Source organism: Xenopus laevis, chromosome 3L (genome assembly GCF_017654675.1).
Source record: "Xenopus laevis strain J_2021 chromosome 3L, Xenopus_laevis_v10.1, whole genome shotgun sequence".
In the NCBI taxonomy this organism is placed as follows: Eukaryota; Metazoa; Chordata; class Amphibia; order Anura; family Pipidae; genus Xenopus; species Xenopus laevis.
Genome location: NC_054375.1, coordinates 114,923,581 through 114,943,942, shown reverse-complemented (window position 1 = coordinate 114,943,942; position 20,362 = coordinate 114,923,581). Strand labels below are relative to the sequence as shown.

The window sequence follows — 20,362 nt, the reverse complement described above, 5'->3', positions numbered from 1 at the left end:
CTAAAAAATAATTTGCTGTGGGGCCCAGTAATATCTAGTTACGCCACTGTGTGTGTATATATATATATATATATATATATATATATATATATATCTATATATAATACTGAAGTGCACACAGTGCCTTACTTTATGGTGGGGACACTTGGTATAAAGTATAAATAATTTTTTTTTAAAAAAAAACACAGGGCAGGAGATATTACCCTTTATCTAAAACGGCTCATTTAGATATACAACATTGCTTCCTGGGGTGGTCTTTGCCTAATTTAGCTGCAGGGAGGGATGAGATAAGAGCTGTGGCCAAGGTAAACCAGACACATTACTAATGCATTAATATAGAAATTATAAATATGAATTTGAGCTTACAATGTGACCGAAAATGTTTATTTAAAAGGAAGTGAAACTATATAATGCAGTAATTATATGTCAACAGTATCCCTTTAGCTGACAGTATAACAGTGGTCAGGGTTGCATCTTGTATTTGTTTCTCTTCTGCACTTTATTAGAACTGAGAGTAAAAGCACCCTATATAAGACTGGGTTGGAATGCAAACAAACTATTAGAATGGAGACAGCAATAATTAAATCCTGACATGGGGTAGTCCTTTAATTAGATTGGTAAAGTCAAACAGTATTAGTGCCCATGACATAGAACAGAATCTAGTGCAATAAACAAACCAAAGTTGACAGGCCTTAGAAAACCCTTTAAAACAACTGAAATGTTTACTATCACAATATGGAGCACAAGATAAGTGGCCTTAAGTACATAAAGTACAGCTCTCTGCAGTAAGGATCAGATACAAATCGACTAGCAAGAATACAGAATACATATAGGCATATGATCGGTTATCCAGGAACTAGGAATGTCATTTTAACAAACATTTTCTGCGTGTTAATAAGCTATTACCATATACTTCATGGTATTTAAGCTACTATATATATCCATGTTGGTGACTGAAAAAATCCTATTGCTTTGTCAACGCTTTAAAACCCATCCTATATTAAAGGGGAACTATAACGAAAATGTAATATAAGCTTCAGCATACTGAAATAAGAAACTTTCTAAATACAATAAATGAAATAGTCTGCATTGTTTCTGAAATAATCAAGTTTATGTTCACTATTCCTCTCTCAGCATCTGTTTCTCTTCATTCTCACTTCATGCAGGAGTTGGGTGTCAGATATTCATTGACAGTTAGATCCAATATATCTTATAGTTAGATCCAATATTTCTTATAAAGGGCTCCTTTTGCCTAGAAGATGTATTAGAGCTCACTCTATTAAAATCACCAGACATCATGTCTCTCTACATGCAGAATTTGTGCAAAAGACAGTTATTTTGTTTTTGTTTGTACTGGAATCATATTTGAGTGAGCTCTAATACATCTGCTAGGAAAAGAAGCCTACTATTAGATATATTGGATCAAACTGTCAATGATTATCTGACACCCAACTGCTGCAAGAAGAGAGAATGAAGAGAAACAGATGCTAAGAGAGGGATAGTGAACATAAACTTGATTATTTCAGAAATGGTACATAATTTTTAATTGACTGTATTGAGAAAGTTTCTTATTTCAGTATGAGAAAGCATATATTAAATTTCCATTTTCGCGATAATTCCCACCCATGTTACAACAAGAAACATTAAGACCATGTCCACAATAATGGTGGTAGCTCACCAAAAAACCAAATGACTGGTGCCCACTGCAGACATATCATTCATCACTGATATTTAAAAATGTAGGTCATATTAAAACATACCCTTAAATTAGGGACCCCCAACCTTTTTTTACCCATGATCCTCAGTCAAATGTTAAAAAAAGAGCAGCACAAGCGTGAAAAAGATTCCTGGGAGTGCCAATTATGAGCTGTAATTGACTACTGGTGGCCCATATGTGCACTGGTAGCCTACAAGAGGGTCTGTTTGGCAGTACACATGGTTTTTATGCAACCAAAAGTTGCCTCCAAACCTGGAATTAAAAAATAAGCACCTGCTTTAAAGCCATTGGGAGCAACATCCAAGGGGTTGGTGAGCAACATGTTGCTTGTGAGCCATTGGTTGGGGATCACGGTCTTAAATCCATACACTCCTCCTTCCCCTGTGGATAACACAGCACTCCCCAACACATCATATAACACCTTAGGGGCCTCTTAAAAACAATTTGCAAATGCTAAAAAATGTGCCTCCTAACCTAGACTTTTTTCTGTTTATACTTAGTTTTTTATATTATTATGGTTAAAACTCCAAAAAACACACACACACACACATCAGTTAAAATAAAATCAATCAATACAAAACTCAAGGGAATGGAGAAAAGAGATTTATTTAATGCCCACACATGCTACAGTATTAATTCTCCATTGTGAATACACAACTGTTCAGTAGTGTCACTAGAGAGGGGCGGGCCCTGGTGCGTGATGTGCAGGCGGGCCCCGTCCCCCTCCGTACGGCCGCATTTGTCAGTGGCGCGTGAGCTGCCGGGGGGCTCTGAGGGGGTGTGGGCCCTGGCCCGCTCGCACCCTGCTCCCCCGGTAGTTCCGCCACTGCAACTGTTATGGAAAGCGGAGTCTCTCACTGGGTTTTTGTTCTTTGTGTCATTTAGGTGCTAGACTTTGCACCATGCTTTTTAAAACTATTCTTTAATATTTATCTGCAATGGACATCTCCAGTGCCTAAACCCTGTGCATGTATTGTCTTCCAGATGGGCCGTAGATACCCAGACAGTTGATAATGTGCCTCACGTTTGAATATGAAACCAGATATATTTTCAGAAGATTTTATAAATTTGTTCACAGAAATTCAAAGGAGATGTGTTATGTTGGTTACAAAAATATATATATTTTATAAAATTACACACTAAAGAGAGGATGATTAGTTATTTCCTATCATTCATACCCAACAACTTCAACAATGCCCTCCAGTCAGGGTCAGTAACACTATCAACTAAATATATTTTATTTTCATGTAAAGGTTATATCTATTTGTAAACCACCCACACCCACATATAAAATATTTATAGGCAGCAAAGTCCCTGTATTATTTGAGAGAGGTGATCATTTTATTTTACCCCTGTTTTTTCTTCACTTAACTACTAAGCTTAGAGGTTATCTGCTATGCAGTTATGGGCCCTACAGCCCTATTGGAGTATCATATTGAAACAAATCCTTGGTTGGATAAAAACCCTAATGAAAGCACCAAGGAATAACCCTGAAAGTTTTTCTCTGATTAGAGAAAGCAGCATCTTATAATTATCCATAATGCTAATACCATATGGTATAATTGTCAAATCAGTGCACTGCCCCTCCTACATCATATTAGTAATAACAACACTATATTATAAATTAGTACAATTCCTAGCAATAAATTCTTCCTGAGATGAAAATATTTCACCAAACCATAAGACATTTATTTAAAGGAGAACTAAACCCTAAAAATAAATATGGCTAAAAATTAGGTATTTTATTTAATGACTTTATTGCACCAGCCTAAAGTTTCAGCTTCTCAATAGCAGCAATGACCCAGGACTTCAAACTTGTCACAGGGGGGTCACCATCGTGGAAAGTGTCTGTGACACTCACATGCTCAGTGGGCTCTGAGCAGCTGTTGAGAAGCTAAGATTAGAGGCTGTTGCAAATTATCAAGCAGAAAATGAGGTTTCCCTGAAATATAAGCTGATGCTACAGGGCTGATTATTAAATTCTGATGCTAATTGCACTGCTTTCTGTGCTGCCATGTAGTAATTATCTGTATTAATTACTAATCAGCCTTATATTGTGACATTTCTATTCTATGTGTACTGTTTATTTTGAGTGGGTTCCTAAGCTTATTAAGTGACAGCAGCACAGAGCATGTGCAGTGAATCAGCAGAAAAGAAGATGGGGAGCTACTGGGGCATCTTTGGAGACACAAATCTTCCCTGTTAAAGGGCTGTGGTTGCCATGGGCTGATACAGAAGTCCAAAACCCATTATCCAGAAAGCTCTGAATTACAGGAAGGCCATCTTACATAGACTTCTTAAATGCCCATGGGAGAAATTTGTTCTGAACGTTCATTTTTGCCTTTATGCCCCTAATCTAAAGGTATATGCAGGCATGATGAATTATTTAATTCACAGTAAAGCCACTAGGTGCCTATACACTGACAAACACTGGCCTGTGTATAAAGGCCTAACACTAGTCCTTCCCAAATAAATAAGGATGATTGATCAATATGTTAATGACCTATCAAATATTGATTTGTGTGGAAAAGGCTGGGATTGGTCCCACCACTCATTGAACAGTATGTATGGGGGGTTGGTAGCTGGAAGAAAGGCAAAGTAGTCCAATATAGCAGCCCACATGACCAGGCCAAGCCCCCAGGGTTCACAGGGTCGGCTGTATGTCGTTAAATAGCTGTTTATTGCCCACTATGCTTTAGTCATCTTCCATCTTTGCATAAATTGTAAAGACTAGAAAGAGAAAAACAGTAGCAGAGCAAGACTTTTGAAATGTAAAAAGTCTGTATATTTATAAATACCTGTCAAACCTTCTTTGTAAAGTAAAAATATTTAAAATGGTACAAAGTGCTGAAAAAAATGATATTGCAAACATTTCAATGCCTAATTAATAAAATTAAAATCAAGTTACCGTAAACCTAGATCTCTCTGACATATTCTGTTTCTAGAATTGCATTCTCGCTATGCTTTTTTAACTCTTTAGTAGTATTTTATGTTAAGTGCTTTATCTTTAGTGATGGATTTGCCACAGTAAGGATGCCTACAATAGAAGAGACAAGGCCACAAATGCCAATGACCCCTTGATTGGTACTGTATATTTCTAAGCGATCAAGGGGACTTAAAAGGTCACAGACATTTTTCACGGTATCTAACAAAAGAGGTGGGTGGTTTCGGAAACTTAAAAAGAGCAGGAACAGGAAATTCTCAAACCCTTTTGGTAAAACAGAAAGGATTTTCAGGTCTTGGTCACTTTCAGCAGTAATAGTATCACTTGCTTGCTGTTTTCTCTCCTTGGCCTCTTTTTCCATACGCCATGATATTTCGTATATATTTGTAAGTATATTGAGCAGAAGTGAGTAGTAATAACACTTGGTTGCTCTGTAAAGCCATGTCTCCTTGCTGATACCAGACACTACGCCAACACTTCGTGCCCAAAGAACTGTGTCACATACGAAATAGAAGACACGATTCAAGTTGGCCGCAGTTAGGCAGCAGCGTGGAATTGGGTCTAAAATCTGCATGGATGCTTTTGAAGCTTTTAAAGCATGCACAAAGTTGCCGAGCCTGAACACTGTAAGAAAATAAAAGAATAATCAATAGTCTATTTATTCTATGTATAGAATTCATGTGATTTAGTTGTATAATCACATTTACTTTACAGTGCTACGCAATATGTTGGCGTTATATAAATACATGTTAATAATAATAATCTTTATGATAAACAAAGTGATACAGGTATCGGATGTACTGATGCCTGGCACGTGAAAGCTTTTATTTGTATGGTAGGATCCCATGCTTAATTGCAGTGGCTCACAGTGCACCTTCTGTCATTTTGTTGCTTTTGTCCTTGTTAAAAAGCACTCAAAGAACTTTCCAAAAGTGATTTTTTTATTGTTTTTTTTTGTTTATTGTTTTTTTATTGAAGAGGTTAAATCAAATAGTTTTGGTTCACACTGATGCAACTCTCATTGCGCACATGAACACCAACCACGTCACTGGTTGCAACTGAGGGGCTCCCTGTACGAAATCAATGGAAAAATCACTCTTTTGCATGTGTAGTGTTGGAAATTGCATGTCATCCAATGGGCCCCCTGGTCCCCCTCTATAATTATGCCACTTGTTTCCATAGTTCAGTTTTAAATCTTGAACTATGATTTAACCACTTCAATATAAAGTCTGTTACAGTAACACACACACACATGCATCCATAAATATTTGGACAGAGACAACTTTTTTCTAATTTTGGTTCTGTACATTACCACAATGCATTTTGAATGAAAAAACTTGCATTTGAACTGCAGACTTTCAGCTTTAATTCAGTGGGTTGTGCATAAACATGTGAGGAACTAAAGCCTTTTTTTAACACAGTCACTTCATTTCAGGGGCTCAAAAGTAATTGGACAAATTAAAAAACTGAAAATCATTCTGGTAGCGTTTGATCTTGGTTTCATCTGTCCAAAGAATATTTTTCCAGAACTGTGCTGGCTTTTTTAGATGTTTTTTTTAGCAAAGTCCAATCTAGCCTTTCTATTCTTGATGCTTATGAGTGGCTTGCACCTTGCAGTGCACCCTCTGTATTTACTTTCATGCAGTCTTCTCTTTATGGTAGACTTGAATATTGATACGCCTACCTCCTGGAGAGTGGTTTTCACTTGTTTGGCTGTTGTGAAGGGGTTTCTCTTCCCCATGGAAATGAGATCATCCACCACTTGTTGTTTTCCGTGGACGTCCAGGTCTTTTTGATTTGCTTAGTTCACCAGTGCTTTCTTTCTTTCTTTCTCTGGATGTACTAGACTCTACATTGTGGGTTTTTTCTGTTTATGCAGCTTAAGGATGGGTTGTTTCACCTGCATGGAGAGCTCCTTTGACCTCATGTTGTCTGTTCACAGCAAAATCTTCCACATAAGAGCAACCCCCCTCAAATCAACTCCAGGGCTTTTATCTGCTTCATTGATAATGACATGACAAAGGAATTGCCCACACCTGCCCATGAAATAGCCTTTGAGTCAATGGTCCAATTACTTTTGAGCCCCTGAAATGAAGTGATTGTGTTAAAAAAAAAAAAAAGGCTTTAGTTCCTCACATTTTTATGCAATCTTTTTTTTCAACCCACTGAATTAAAGCTGAAAGTCTGCAGTTCAACTGTTTCATTTAAAATTCATTGTGGTAATATACAGAACCAAAATTAAAAAAAAAAAATTCTGTCCAAATATTTATGGACCTACCTGTACATACATACATTATTATCAACACGGCTCCAATGTGAAGTCTGGGCTTCTTTGGCTATTTGTTAATTATATGTACTGCTTTGTGAATTAGAGAATGCAGAATCTACTTGTTTAATACTTACATTTACGCCCAGAACTCATGTTAGATTCCACCTGTTTCAGCTTCATTGCCACTTTCTGTGCCCCAGGTTTATTCTCTACTAAATACCTAAGCAACATGCATGCATACTGAGTTGCTCTGAAAGGAAATGGAGAACATTTTATGGTTGCTTTTGTGAAAATTCCAGAAAAATGACCACAGTTTCTTAGCAATTAGACTTAATGAACATTCAAAAATGTGTAAATACAAGGTGGTATATTTAAGAAAGGGTAAAAATTGAGCTTGCTAGTAAAATGTTTTACAGCTCTCTATTTACTTGCAAATTTTAAGGGGCCTATTTATCAAAGGGTGTATGTTAGGATTCACCATTTGATACATAGCATCAAATTCCTTCTGGATACCGGTGGCAAGCTCTGTTTTCAGAGCTCCAATGTGCACATCTAAGGGAGCACAATGGCCTCATATATGTATGTATGTATGTATGTATGTATGTATGTATAACTTTATTTACAAAGCGATGTTAAAGGAAAACTATACCCTGTAAATAATGTAGGTCTCTATAAAAAAAATATTGCATAAAACAGCTCATATGTAAAACCCTGCTTTGTGTAAATAAACCATTTTCATAATAATATACTTTTCTAATAGTATGTGCCATTGGGTAATCATAAATAGAAAACTGCCATTTTAAAAAATAAGGGACGCCTCTTGGGATTGTACAATTCACTGTGCACACAAACATACCAAACAAACCATACTTGTTAGGTCACATGAGCCAATTAACAACAGTATGGTAGAGTGCTTCCACCCCTGATCATGTACCCTTTGTGGTACCAGGTGCTACACCGGAGAACCCACTCCTGCCATGTGGGTCATGTAGATACATAGAAGAAATTCTAGCGGCACACTGAATGCTGAAAAAAGTTAAGACATTTAAAGTGCGATCCAAGTCCATGAAGCTTCAAAGTCCAAAGTTCATTCTGATCATAAACAAAGTGAATGGTAACCTTAGTGAATCACAAACCTGTTAATACACATTAAAATCATTTTAAAATCATTGATGTAGAGCATATTGGAAAACAATCTTTTTTTTTTTTCAAAATAGTTTTTTTCAAAAAAAGATTGTTTTCCAATATGCTCTACATCAATGATTTTAAAATGATTTTAATGTGCAAAGTCCAAAGAATGAACTTTGGACTTTGAAGCTTCATGGACTTGGATCGCACTTTAAATGTCTTAATATGATCACCTGTGTAGTGATGTCACTTATTAGGAAGGGAAGGGGAGGAGACTCTATCCACACCCCCTCCTCACACTTTAAAAGGTTGATTACATGATTGTTACACCAGGCTTGACAAAGGGCCCGAGTGGTCCGAAACGTTGCCCTTGTCTGTATGTATTTGGGTGAATAAACTTAACACTTTTTTCAGCATTCAGTGTGCCACTGGAATTTCTTCTATGAGCCAATTAACAGGCAGAGTTCTGTATTTTGCTTCAACATGTCTTCCTATTACAGTTAGAGTTGTAGTATTTCTGGTCAGGTGATCTCTAAGGCAGCACACAGACGATTATGAAATGGTGGTTCAAGGCAAGAGATGTAAAAGGGCAATATTTATTTAAATATGTAGACCAGTTTGGTAAGATTCTTTAATATGCCACTTAATATGATATAAACTATCTGTTGCTTAAGTGTTCATTTTGGGAGCCACATCGTTGTACAGTGCATAAAAGTACAAGTACAAGCACCGGACTAGGCTAATGTTCAAGTGATCCAAATGGTAGACTCTTAGTTTATTCTTAAGGAGATTGAGAGAGGATTCCTTACAGAGGAATTCAGGGATGTAATTCCAGAGGTATGGCGCAGCAAGATAGAAGGGTTTGAGAGGAGAGGTGGCAGTGGATGTGGATGGTGTGAAGAAAAGGTGGCTCTGAGAGAAGCAGAGAAGATGACCACATACAGTGAGACAAGAGAAGAAAGGTAGTGAGGAGCAGAGGAGTGAATGTTAGTAGAAGTGTTTTATATGCTATTGTTTGCTTTACAGGCAGCCATGCTAGAGATTTTAATTGGGGTTGAGCAGGTTCCCTTTTAGGAGAGAGCATAAGGATCCTGGTAGAAGAGTTTAAGATTGAATGGAGGAGAGAGAGTTGAGAAGAAAGGAAGACCGGTTAGGAGGAGATGAAATATGATGATAATGAGGATACAGAGTGTAAACAGAGAACTGTATTTAGGTCCAGCAGTCTAAGTGTAGACATATGCTATCATGCATGCTGCAGTACTAAGCCTCTGTGTCTATTAAAATGCAAATGTACAGTTATATTAATTCCATATACAAACTATAGAATAGAGGTGTAACATTAGAATAATAAAACCACTGCTGGGAGCTCACTGGGGTCCACAACTGATGTAACTTCTCATTACTGTACTGGCATTTGGTTGCAGATGCTGGGAGCTGTAAAATGTGTGTGCAGATGCTTACTTTTTGATTTTACATGTCTGATTGTTTATATATAGCCTATGGACATTTGACTATGATAAATTAGCTTTATTTTATTACATTTTTCCTATGTCTGTGTAAATGTATTCAGTGCTTTTTCATTGTCACATGATACAGGAATGTTGTTTGTAAGATTTGTGTCTGGATGACTGCCATGGCTACAAGTGTTTTTCTAATATTTAGTATAGGGTGACAGTCTTTTTTTTTAACCTGTTGGCGCAGATCATTATGCAGGCGCATAGACCTTGCGCATACTCATATTTCTTCTAAAAGGCAGGGAAGTTGTATCACACCAGACTAAGATGGCAGCTGTGATCTTAAATAATTAAGGCTACACACTTGGGTATGTTAAAGCATTTTGCAAAATAAATAAAGAATTCTGTCTTGATTTATTGGAAATAATTTGCATCTGTAACTTTCCTCCTCATTTAAGGAATATTATACTTGTAAAACCAAGTGAGACATATTAATATAGTCATAAATTGAATGAGGCTGTATGTCAACTTCCATTTAGAATTATTACATCAATAACTTTATTAATTTTGCCTTTTGAAAGTGTAGAAATGCTTGTGCTTTTGCCGTGTGACTACATTGCAATATGACCGTTACACTTTTTTTTTTTCTCTGATATGGTCTATGTTAGTGTTGAACTCAATATGCACTCATGGCTTGTATGATGATTTCATTATGCTACCTATATAAATATGCCATTGTACAAAGTATGTAACAAATCCCAAAATTAAATAAAATTATCTATTCAAGTAGACTCAAATGGAGCCTATGCGTGATGTCATTAGGGCAGATGGAAAGGAGATGACTTTAAAGTTTTGGAAAACAAGATAATTACCTGAAAAAACGATCTCTTCCCTGACTTTGGTTTGTAATCTGAATAAATGAATCCATGGTTACAGGCACAGATGGGATTGCAACACACTGATGTATGATTGCAGGGCACTCCTTGAACCAATTAGTTTTTCTGTTGCATTCTTTGTCAAGTGTCCTGCAAGAAATGAGAAGTAAAATGTAGTCACAATGAACAGATGTAGATGTAGAGTATGATCTTTGAAAAGGAACTATGCTTTTATTGCCTACTAGTAATCTGTAAAGAAGGTCAAAAATACCTTAGTGACTATGCATTGATGCACAGGAGACTGGAATATGAATAGGAAAGGGCCTGAAGAGAAAAATAAGTAATAATAGAGCAATAACATAATATCTGTAGCCTTACAGAGCAGGTGTTGTTTAAATGGGATCAGCGACCCCCATTTCAAAGCTAGAAAGAGTCAGAAGAAGTCAAATAATTATAAAAATATAAATAAATAATGAAGGCCAATTGAAAAGTTGCTTAGAATTGCCCATTCTAAAACATACTAAAAGTTAACTACAAGGCGAACCATCGCTTTATGAATAGTGCCGTCATGGGTAGGAGGTAAGCAACTAGAATCACTTGGGGGTCCTAGAATCACTTGGGGGTCCTAACAACTTGGTACAAATAAATTATTTTAGCTTTCCTTCTTATGATTTTTTTTTATAATAGTTTGGATGACTTTTGTTTCATATAGGTGTATCAATTTTATGGTGGTTGGTTGCTTAGTCTTGTCCTTCTGAATACTCTGACTGCAGGTGGCTTTAGGATCTTATGCTGAGACAAAACGCAGACGGCTTACAACTAGAGAGAAATTTGCGCAGAAATGCAAGCTCATGTCGTTCAAATTGTACATTATTTCTCAAGCACGAAACCTCAACAAAACTTAGGAATTAGGGATGAACCAGATCTAGGATTTGCACGAATCGTAGCAATTTTTCCAGAATCCAAACTATGGGCCAAACCATTCAAATCTTAGGTTGTCACACTTTGCACTTATCTGCCAGTGGAGAATTGTCTGTGAACACTTACCCCACTAATTGCCCAGGAGTAGTAACCCATAGCAACCAATATGGTGTTTGCTTTTAAACAGTTGACCTGTAAATGCTACCTGTTGATTGGTTGCTATGAGTTACAGCTTCTGGGCAAGCTTAGTGCATTTATTACATAACCCCCTTAGATTTTAAGCTCTATGGGGCAGGCAGGGCTGGGCCAAGCTGATTGAGCACCCTAGGCAACCTGGTTGGCCAGCCCAGCCCCCATGAGTGCGTGCCATTTAATTAGGAAGGGCAACCAAAAGTGGAACCGTAAGGGGAGGGACAGAGGAGAGGGTAGGGACAGGGGAGGGTGAAATGGGAGCCAATCTTGAACAGGGACCTGCCAGTGCACCCACACAGTGGCGTAACTACCAGGGGAGCAGGGGGTGCGATTGGGACAGGCCCCGGCAGCTCGCGCGCCACTGACTGGCGGTGGAAAATGAGTTCTATTAATGTATTGTTTTGCTGCACACTGCTGTGTACATAAATAGCGCTATATAAGTAACGATAGACACTCACATTTCCCTTTTTGTCACTCAACTGTAATATCCTTTGAGTAGGATTACTATTTGTACACTTATTAAACATTGTCCTATTATGTATAAGTCTCAGATTTCTCAAATGCTGCAAATCCACAATTTAGAGACAATTCTCCCCAAAGTTACACAACCACAAGAAGTGGCTAAACAACGCGCGAGAGAATTACCATGACAACCAGTGTGGGCCCTCCCAAGAATCCAAATATAAAAATCCGAGGGGTGTACAGGTCACGGAAAGACTGGAATGAGGTCGCTTATTCCGGCGGAAACAGCACCTGCTCCAACGGAGCTTCCGCCCGCCCCTCTCAGCCTTCCCATCGTAATACTGGTGTGTGGTGACAAAGTTCAGTCAGGAGCCGTCGTGCAACTAAACTCATTATGTGTGCTGGTGCTATCATTTCACTGTCATTAATACGTGTCTCTCTTATACGCTGTTCATTTTTCTACCTGAATATCAAAAGTGTGCCCTGCTTTCCTCCACTCTAAAATATTCGTATTACTAAGAAATCCTTATTAGATCTCCCCCATTGCTTATAATAGTTATGGGATCTCCTCTTACTTTGTGCTGACAGGTCCCACCAGCCCCATTCATCCTCCTCCCCGTGAGGCCCAGTTTAGTAATCTCTTAGTTTTTTGCTGATAGGTTCCAGTTTTTCCATTCATCCTCCTCCCCTCCTCAATTCGACGTCATCCATGGGTGGCCCCGCCCCTGAGTGATGTCATGCCACTGCCTTCCTCCATCATTCTTATGGGCTACATAATAATTGATTCTCTTTCCGCCCTGCTCTCTTATCCCTTATGTTCTCTTACGTCTCTTTTCAAAGATTCACTCTAGTAATCCCTTCTTTTGTTTAGTCTATTCACTTTCTACTCTATATGGAGGAGGGTCTTTGGATGGCATCGCAGGGAAGTGAATAAATGTGAAAGCAGGGACCAGTCAGGAGAAATTAAGAGTAAAAATGTCAGGCGGGCGGGAGGAGGATGAATGGGACGGGTGTGACCTGTCATCACAAAGGAAGAGGAGACTGTATACCTGTTACCAGCGTCTGCCTGTTACCGTGGCGACACATACATGAACTCTCTGAGAGAGCTGCTGTAATTGTTCTTTATAGAAGGACGATTCGAGAGACGAAGGCTTGACTGAAAGGCTGGTCAAGAGGTACTTTAAGTCTAGTTCTGCATAAATGGTAACGTGAATAATGTTAAATATTGTTACGGCTGTGCCTTTTCGCTGTGTGGGATTTGTTCTATAGGGGATAAACGGGTAGGTATTGAACCAACCATAATCACGTGGCCAATGGTCATTATTGTGCCTGCTAGATTGGCTCATAAACAGTATTTTATAAAGCTGAGTGGATAATGTGCTATGTGGTAAAACTATAATGCCTTCTCTTATAGCTTTGTAACAGTCTATGTACATCTAATAACAGTAGGGACCCGTCTCTGAGTATAAATTCTGTAACAAAGCTCTTACAGGGGTTGTTCACCTTTGAGATAACTTTTAGTATTATGTAGACTACAGAGTGATATTCTGAGACAATTTGCAATCTGTTTATTTGTTATTGAAGGTGTTTGAGTTATTTAGCTTTCAGTTCAGCAGCTCTTCAATTTGCATATTAAAACAGTCTGGTAACTAGGGTCCAAATGACCCTAGCGACCACGCGTTGATTTGAATAAGAGACTGGAATATGAATAGGAGAGGCCTGAATAGAAGGATCAGTAATAAAAAGTAACAATAACAATACATTTGTAGCTTTACAGAGCGTTTGTTTTTTAGAAGGGAGTCAGCGGAGCCCATTTCAAAGAATCAGACGAAAAAGGCAAATAACTATAAAAAATATGAAAACCTATTTAAAAGTTGCTTAGAATTGGCTGTTCTATAACATAATAAAAGTTACCTTAAAGGTGAATCACCCCTTTAACCATCCAGGAATGTTTACTTCTATTTTTTTAGGCTTTCGTCACATGGGTTGCCCACTACTGTCTGGTGGAAAAAAGTGGTGGTCAAAACACAAAGTTGCAGTTCTGTCCTTGCTGTGTTCCAGGATTGTTGTGGTTCCAGCAAGCAGTACAGAATAGTAGTACAGACTGTTCATAAGTACACACAATAGTCTCACTCTGTGCACTCACAAAACCTGTGGCAGTGGCCTAACTTTTAGGGGTGCAGGGAGTGCAATTGCATGCTGTCCTGCCATAGCCTCAATAAACACATATTGCAGGCAATTTTTTTCATGTGGGTATAACTGTAGGTCAGGGAGTGCCTGTCTAGAAGGTTCTAGCTAGGCGCGAGACATACAGGAGAATACAAGAATGTTTCATCCTTAGAAGCAATAGAGGAGCCTTTGGTTCCCCACCACCTGGTTCCCCACAACCTGGTTCCCCTCCAGCCTCCACCGCATGCTCCATATTAGAATATTCAGAAGCCAGTAGGACTACATGCTTATTTGTGGAAGCACACAGCCCTCTTCACTGCTTCAAAAACTGCTCTAATAGGGGGCATTTGTGGTGTAGGCATGTATTTATTTCTTTATTTTTTTCTGAGGAGAACTTTGCATTATGCCCAATTAGAAGATTTATAGAAGATTTACAGATTACCTGTTTGAAACAAACACAAACAAATGATTTTTTTTCTGCACAATGTGATTGCAGAGCGCTAATGAATGCATATGTAATTGATTATAATAGTCATCCTTTTCTCTGTTTTACGTTAACAAGCACTATGCCAGTTTACATCAGGAAAGGACCTTTGGAAATCCCACCAGGCTCAGAGAGGGACTGGGCTACAGAAGAACAGAATGAAGACTCCTTTATTAAGGATCCAGATCAAGCTCTAGATTTGCTACCTCAACCATTCCGGATGATTGACAAAGTGGTGAATCATCTGATCTATCAAGCCTTGGAGATAATCAGCATTAATGAGCATAAGCGAGAGCAAGACAAATTGAAGAGGAAAACTGAAGTGTTTACTCCAATAGCTGAAATCCAGGTTATTGATCATTTCTTTAAAGGGCATAACAAAATTGCATTTATCAAAGGTAATGTTTTGATTATGACTCCTCAATGCTTACTGAAGACATGCCAGTTAGTCTCTGAATTTAACATGGATCATAAAAGAGGAAAATTGGGTTTAAGTGGCGCTAAAGCTGGGCATAAACTATAAGATTGCTTATTTGGCAAGGTCGCTTAACAAACAGAGGTTTCCCCCGATATGCCAAACAAACAGAGGGTTCCCCGATATGCCAACCTAAACTGGGGTGATATGGGATGGATTACAATGAATATAATCCATCTAAGCAAGGACTGCATCAATGAGCCAATGTGGTCCGAGGGGAAAATCAAATCTGCCCGTTGACATCTGGCCTATTTTCAACCAGATATTATTCAGTTGTGCTTGTTGAAGTGCTTCATACCTGGACTGATAAGCTGCTGAATTGGTCTGAAGGGCCCAAATATGTTGCTTAAATATGCCTATGTATGGCCACCTTAATGCAAAATGTGTGCATCCCTGTAAAATTGCAGTTTATCTGCTTCTCATTGTGAAAATCTGACCCAGTGCAGTGATCCATAACAAACAATAAGTTACAAGCTGGGTGAACTATAGAAAAAAGGTGAACTTTAGAAAAAAATCTTTGGTTACTAAAGGTTACTGAACTGGGGCAATTTTGCCTAATGTAAATAAAAGAGCCCCATTTTGGATTATCACTATTTAAGGGCCCATACATTGTTAAAGGACATAAAAAGTTTAACACTAGGTGCGATTTTTAGTTAGGAATATAGTCACTAACTGATGCATATATTTACTGAAAGATTTCTGACTTCGGTAATAATTGTATTGAGTTCCTAGATCTCTCTTGCAGCTGTCCCTAGCATAGGCACAGGCAGAAGACAACAGCGCAGTGCTCAGGGCAACAGTACCTAGGTGATTGTATTTACTGGGAGTGCCTAGCAAACTGAGTAACCCTTTCCTTTTCCTTTAATATGGGAAGACAGCTGTACAATTTCTGTATTTCTTTGCAGCTGTCCTCACACTGTATTCTGTTGTCTTGTCTTTAATAGGTTACCAAGCGAGTAAATTGCCTGGCTGCAATGGAATCAGGAACATATTTATTTGTTGGACATTCTGAGGGGCTAGCAGTATACAGCTTTCCAGACTGCCACTGGATTTGTGGTTGGGAAGACACTAAAATAGAAATCTGTAGCCTCAGCATTTGCCATGTGAAAAATCAGCTATATATGCTCGCCACAGTGGACGATATGGGTAATCGTTTTTCTAACAATTAAAGTTTTGAAATTAATATAGATTGTACAATGCAGGCTAATGATAAGTGAGAATATTGAAACCCCAGAATTTAGCTCCTTTGAGCAGAGCCATCTTCTTGTATTGGTTACCAGTTGTATTTTTGTAATCTATACACCCATCTATTATAAAGCTCTGCGGTATATGTTGGTGCTTTATAAATATGCATAATAATAATGATTCTGTAGATTAGAAAAGCATTGCATTTTGTAATAAAATAACTTGAATTGTATATCTTCCATAGATGGCAGCACTGTTCTTATTTGTGACTGTTTACCTGAAAATATTTAGTATAAGGAAATATTTAGCCTTAAAGTATAATGCAACAATATTTTGCCAGTTGATTGCCCCCTTTGGCATTTTCAATACACTACATATTTTGCACTACATTTTCTACTTTAGTGAAAATGTGATGAATAAGATTTGAGACCGTTTCCTTGTTTCCATATTCAATGTGAGGATATCACAAAGATGGCTGTTAAAACAGTTCAGCATAGATTTTAACCAACTTGCTGACCCTGGCAATGTCACCAGCTGTCACCATGAGGCCTCACTATTTCAGCAATTTAGTTCACATTTGCAATTCCCGGCTTGAATTTTGCACTATTGACTTTGAAAACAATAACTTTATTCAGGTTTTCTTGCACTTTAATGTTATTTTTGAAACATTAATAAACCACTATAGCATATAATGTTTCTATACTATAGCAAAAATAATGCATTTGTTTTCTGTATTTCTTTTTCAGGAATAGCTCGTCTGTTATACTTCTCAGAGGACAGGCTGAATCTTTTAAAAGTCATCAATGAACCTGTGAGAGCTTTGTTTATATTCATTGTACATTTGAATAACAAAATTATTAGCATTCTATCCTGGGAGTTACTCATCTGGTATTTAAGTGTTCTCCATTTCAAGTTAAATGAGCAGCTTGCCTTCCTTTTGGGGGTGGGGATTACGGTTTGGATCAACACATTGACGGTTTAGGAAAGGTTGAACTTTATATGATGAACTTTATGATTTTGTCTTTGTTCTTAGGAGGATGTAAGTAAGAGGACTATATGTGTAACACTTAAGGTCTCCGCTGGAGGAGATTATGCAGGGATTCTTCTTGAAGGCAAGTTTATTTAAACTCATTGTTTATAAGATGTTTATATATTGTGCACTTTGCCAAGTTTTCTGTTGTGCTTTTGTAGAGCAATTTGATTTAACACTCTCTGTTTTTAGGGGTCTGTATATTCATAGATGTTACATTAAAATACATAAAAGCTTTGAAGTTTCCATGTTTGGAATTTATTGATTCCTAACATTAATGAATGCATGACTTTAGGGGACAGATTTATCAAAAGTCGAGTTGCGTTTTCCCGAAAAATTCGAGTTTTTCAAGGGTAGTTTCAGTAGAAACTTGAATTTTTCAGGTTAAAAAAAAAACAAAACAAAATGGTTTTTTTTCCGAGATTTATTATGCCCCAAAGAATGAAATAGCTTGTATTCAAAAATACTCCATCTAAGACTTGTTGAGGCCATATAGAATTTAATGGCAGAGGTCCCTTGAACTATTTGAAGATGTGTGTGGCCATCATGATGTTTGGTGGTTTTCGCTGAAAACTCAATTCAATTGATTCAAGTTTTTTTTATTTGTTTTTTCATAAATAAGCAAACATTCAAGTTGTGAGTTTATTCAAAGTATAAAAAAACCTCACAAACTCGACATTTCATAAAGAAACTTTGAAAAAAGTCATGGAATTTTACTAAAATCTGAATTACCACATTCTCTCACACTTAATTTATTACAGACACTGAAGCCAATAGTTCAGCACTCCTTTTAGTGAAATGTTTGTCTTCCTGGGGTGCCTTCTTAAGCATTAGAATGATCCACAGGGGTACCAAAGTGCCAGATGAAGATGGTGTACAATTATGTGAGAAAGTTAAAGATTCACTTTGCTCTTCTAATGGAGGCCTGAGCTGTTGCTTTAATGTGCACGTACACATGTATATATGAATTTGATGAAAAGGTTTTTGCCTCCCCGTAAGGGGATTGAAGCCCGGTCTCCCACATGACAGGCGGGGATACATACCACTATACTAATTAGCAGTAGCAGGTTTTTAGTATAGCTGTACAAAAAAAGTAATAACTGGTTTGAGTGCAAGCTGCCGAGTATTGCATGTAACAGAAAAACTACCATCATACTTACCAAAATTTTCTTTTCCTGGACTGGAACATTGCAGTGGGCAACAAATGAGTTACATAGTTACATAGTTAAATTGGGTTGAAAAAAGACAAAGTCCATCAAGTTCAACCCCTCCAAATGAAAACCCAGCATCCATACACACACCCCTCCCTACTTTTAATTAAAATTCTATATACCCATACCTATATTAACTATAGAGTTTAGTATCACAATAGCCTTTAATATTATGTCTGTCCAAAAAATCATCCAAGCCATTCTTAAAGGCATTAACTGAATCAGCCATCACAACATCACCCGGCAGTGTGATTGGGAAAGGAAGATCCAATGAAAGCTTGACTTTTGTCCCCAGCTGCCATCTTTATCGACTAAGCCTCCTCTGACAAAAAAAGGGTGGGCTGTCCCTACCCACTGCCATGTTCCATTTCAGGAAAAGAAAATCTCGGTAAGTATGATTGGATTTGCTGTTTTTCTGATCCTTCCACCTGACAGTGGTCAAAGAATGGTAAATAACAAAACAACACCAAGGGAGGGATACTTAATTGTTTATTGCTGCCATAAAGACAAAGGAGCCAAAATATGAACTCTTATTTGAAAAGAAATCAAACTTGTAGTAATTTATGAACGTGTGCAAGGAGGAACCATACTGACGCTTTACAGATGCCTTCTGCTGAGGCCTGGGCCTGGAATGACCAGGATGCTGCCATAGCCCTTGTGGAATGTGCTTTGATGACAGATGATACGGAGTTGGACTGCTGGATATACGCAATCTGGAAGCACTCCTTAATCCATCCTGCAACAGTGCATCTAGGTGGTTGAGTTCCTGCTTTTGGCCCTCTCAGAATTACCAGGAGAGAGTAAGTCTACCTAATCAGAGATATCCTTTCTAGATATATTTTTAGGCACCTTACTACATCTAATGTGTGCCATCTTGCTTCCTAATCTGTAGTAGGATAGAATGCTGGTATGACAATGTCTTGTGAAGTATGAAAATCTGACACCACCTGGTATGAATTTATCCGCAGTTTTAGGAAAACTTTATCTTGGAAAAACATAGCTTTCCTTCTTTTATTTGAAAGAAACTTACTCCATAGGTTCATATACAAAGTACCTCTGTATAGTAGATGGTCTATTTGCCACCAGAAGTATTCACTGTACTTTTGGACAGTCCTGAGGTGAGTAATTTCACCCTTTCAAGAGCCATGCTGGTAAGGTTAGTCTGCTTGGGCATGGGTACAACAGGCTTCATTGGGTCAGCAGTTCTGGTCTCTTTGGGAGATGGACTGGCTGATCTTTCCCTAGAATCAGTAGCTGTAGAAACCAGAACCTCCTCGGCCACCAGGGTGCTATCAGAACCACCTCTGCTTTGTTGTCTTTGATATTTTTGATCACTCTGAATCATGGGTATCAGAGCAAACACATAGGCTCTGCTTAAGCTCCAAAAGGTGTCCCTTACTTCTACCTTGTGATTCAGTTTCCAAGAAACATACCTCCTCTGTTTCATATTGTATCTGAAGACCAAAATGGACCCCACTTCCTCTGTTTCTTGAGGAACACGCATTGATTCAGTTCCCACTCTCCATCCCTGGGTTAGTTCTGACGCAGCCTGTCTGCCAGAAGATTCTGTATTCCGGATATATAATCAAGGTTTTTCTTTGCCCATTCCATAATAAGGATGGTCAAACAACTCTTCTGATCTCATGCCCCCTTGCTTGTTTAGATATCTCACCATTGTTATGTTGTCTGACCTTATGATAATAGCTGCAGAATGTATCTGGTGCTGAAAGGCGAGGAGTCCCATATACACTGCCTTTAATTCCCTCCAATTGGAGCATTTGCACTATGCTCTGGAGACCACATTCTTTGTGCTGTCTAATTTACCATATGTGCAACCCATCTGTTC

At 38.1% G+C, this 20,362-nt stretch overlaps 2 protein-coding genes across 5 annotated transcripts in view; one reads left to right on the top strand and one right to left on the bottom strand.

The window, feature by feature from the left end:
• Window positions 1-4,227: 4,227 nt before the first annotated feature.
• Window positions 4,228-12,710, bottom strand: pex11a.L (peroxisomal biogenesis factor 11 alpha L homeolog). Of its 4 annotated transcripts, none has more exons than XM_041586844.1 (4): window positions 12,635-12,710; window positions 10,385-10,537; window positions 7,065-7,180; window positions 4,228-5,285 (listed from the first exon to the last, which is right to left on the bottom strand). In XM_041586844.1, exons 2-4 carry the CDS (start codon window positions 10,438-10,440, stop codon window positions 4,705-4,707), a joined length of 753 nt encoding a protein of 250 aa, XP_041442778.1. In that variant the 5' UTR covers window positions 10,441-10,537; window positions 12,635-12,710; the 3' UTR covers window positions 4,228-4,704. The 4 variants fall into 4 exon arrangements, with proteins under 4 accessions (XP_041442778.1, XP_018108700.1, XP_018108701.1 ...); XM_018253211.2 differs by having other exon boundaries at window positions 12,538-12,670; XM_018253212.2 differs by lacking the exon at window positions 12,635-12,710 and adding an exon at window positions 12,146-12,501.
• A 280-nt stretch (window positions 12,711-12,990) lies between these two features.
• wdr93.L (WD repeat domain 93 L homeolog) overlaps window positions 12,991-20,362 on the top strand; it is a 45,837-nt gene continuing 38,465 nt past the window's right edge. Inside the window, exons 1-5 of the mRNA XM_018253205.2 lie at window positions 12,991-13,137; window positions 14,694-14,964; window positions 16,035-16,236; window positions 17,022-17,086; window positions 17,309-17,387. Of these exons, the coding sequence (XP_018108694.1) occupies window positions 14,698-14,964; window positions 16,035-16,236; window positions 17,022-17,086; window positions 17,309-17,387 (613 nt within the window). The 5' untranslated portion in view covers window positions 12,991-13,137; window positions 14,694-14,697. The remainder of the gene's footprint in view (window positions 13,138-14,693; window positions 14,965-16,034; window positions 16,237-17,021; window positions 17,087-17,308; window positions 17,388-20,362) is intronic.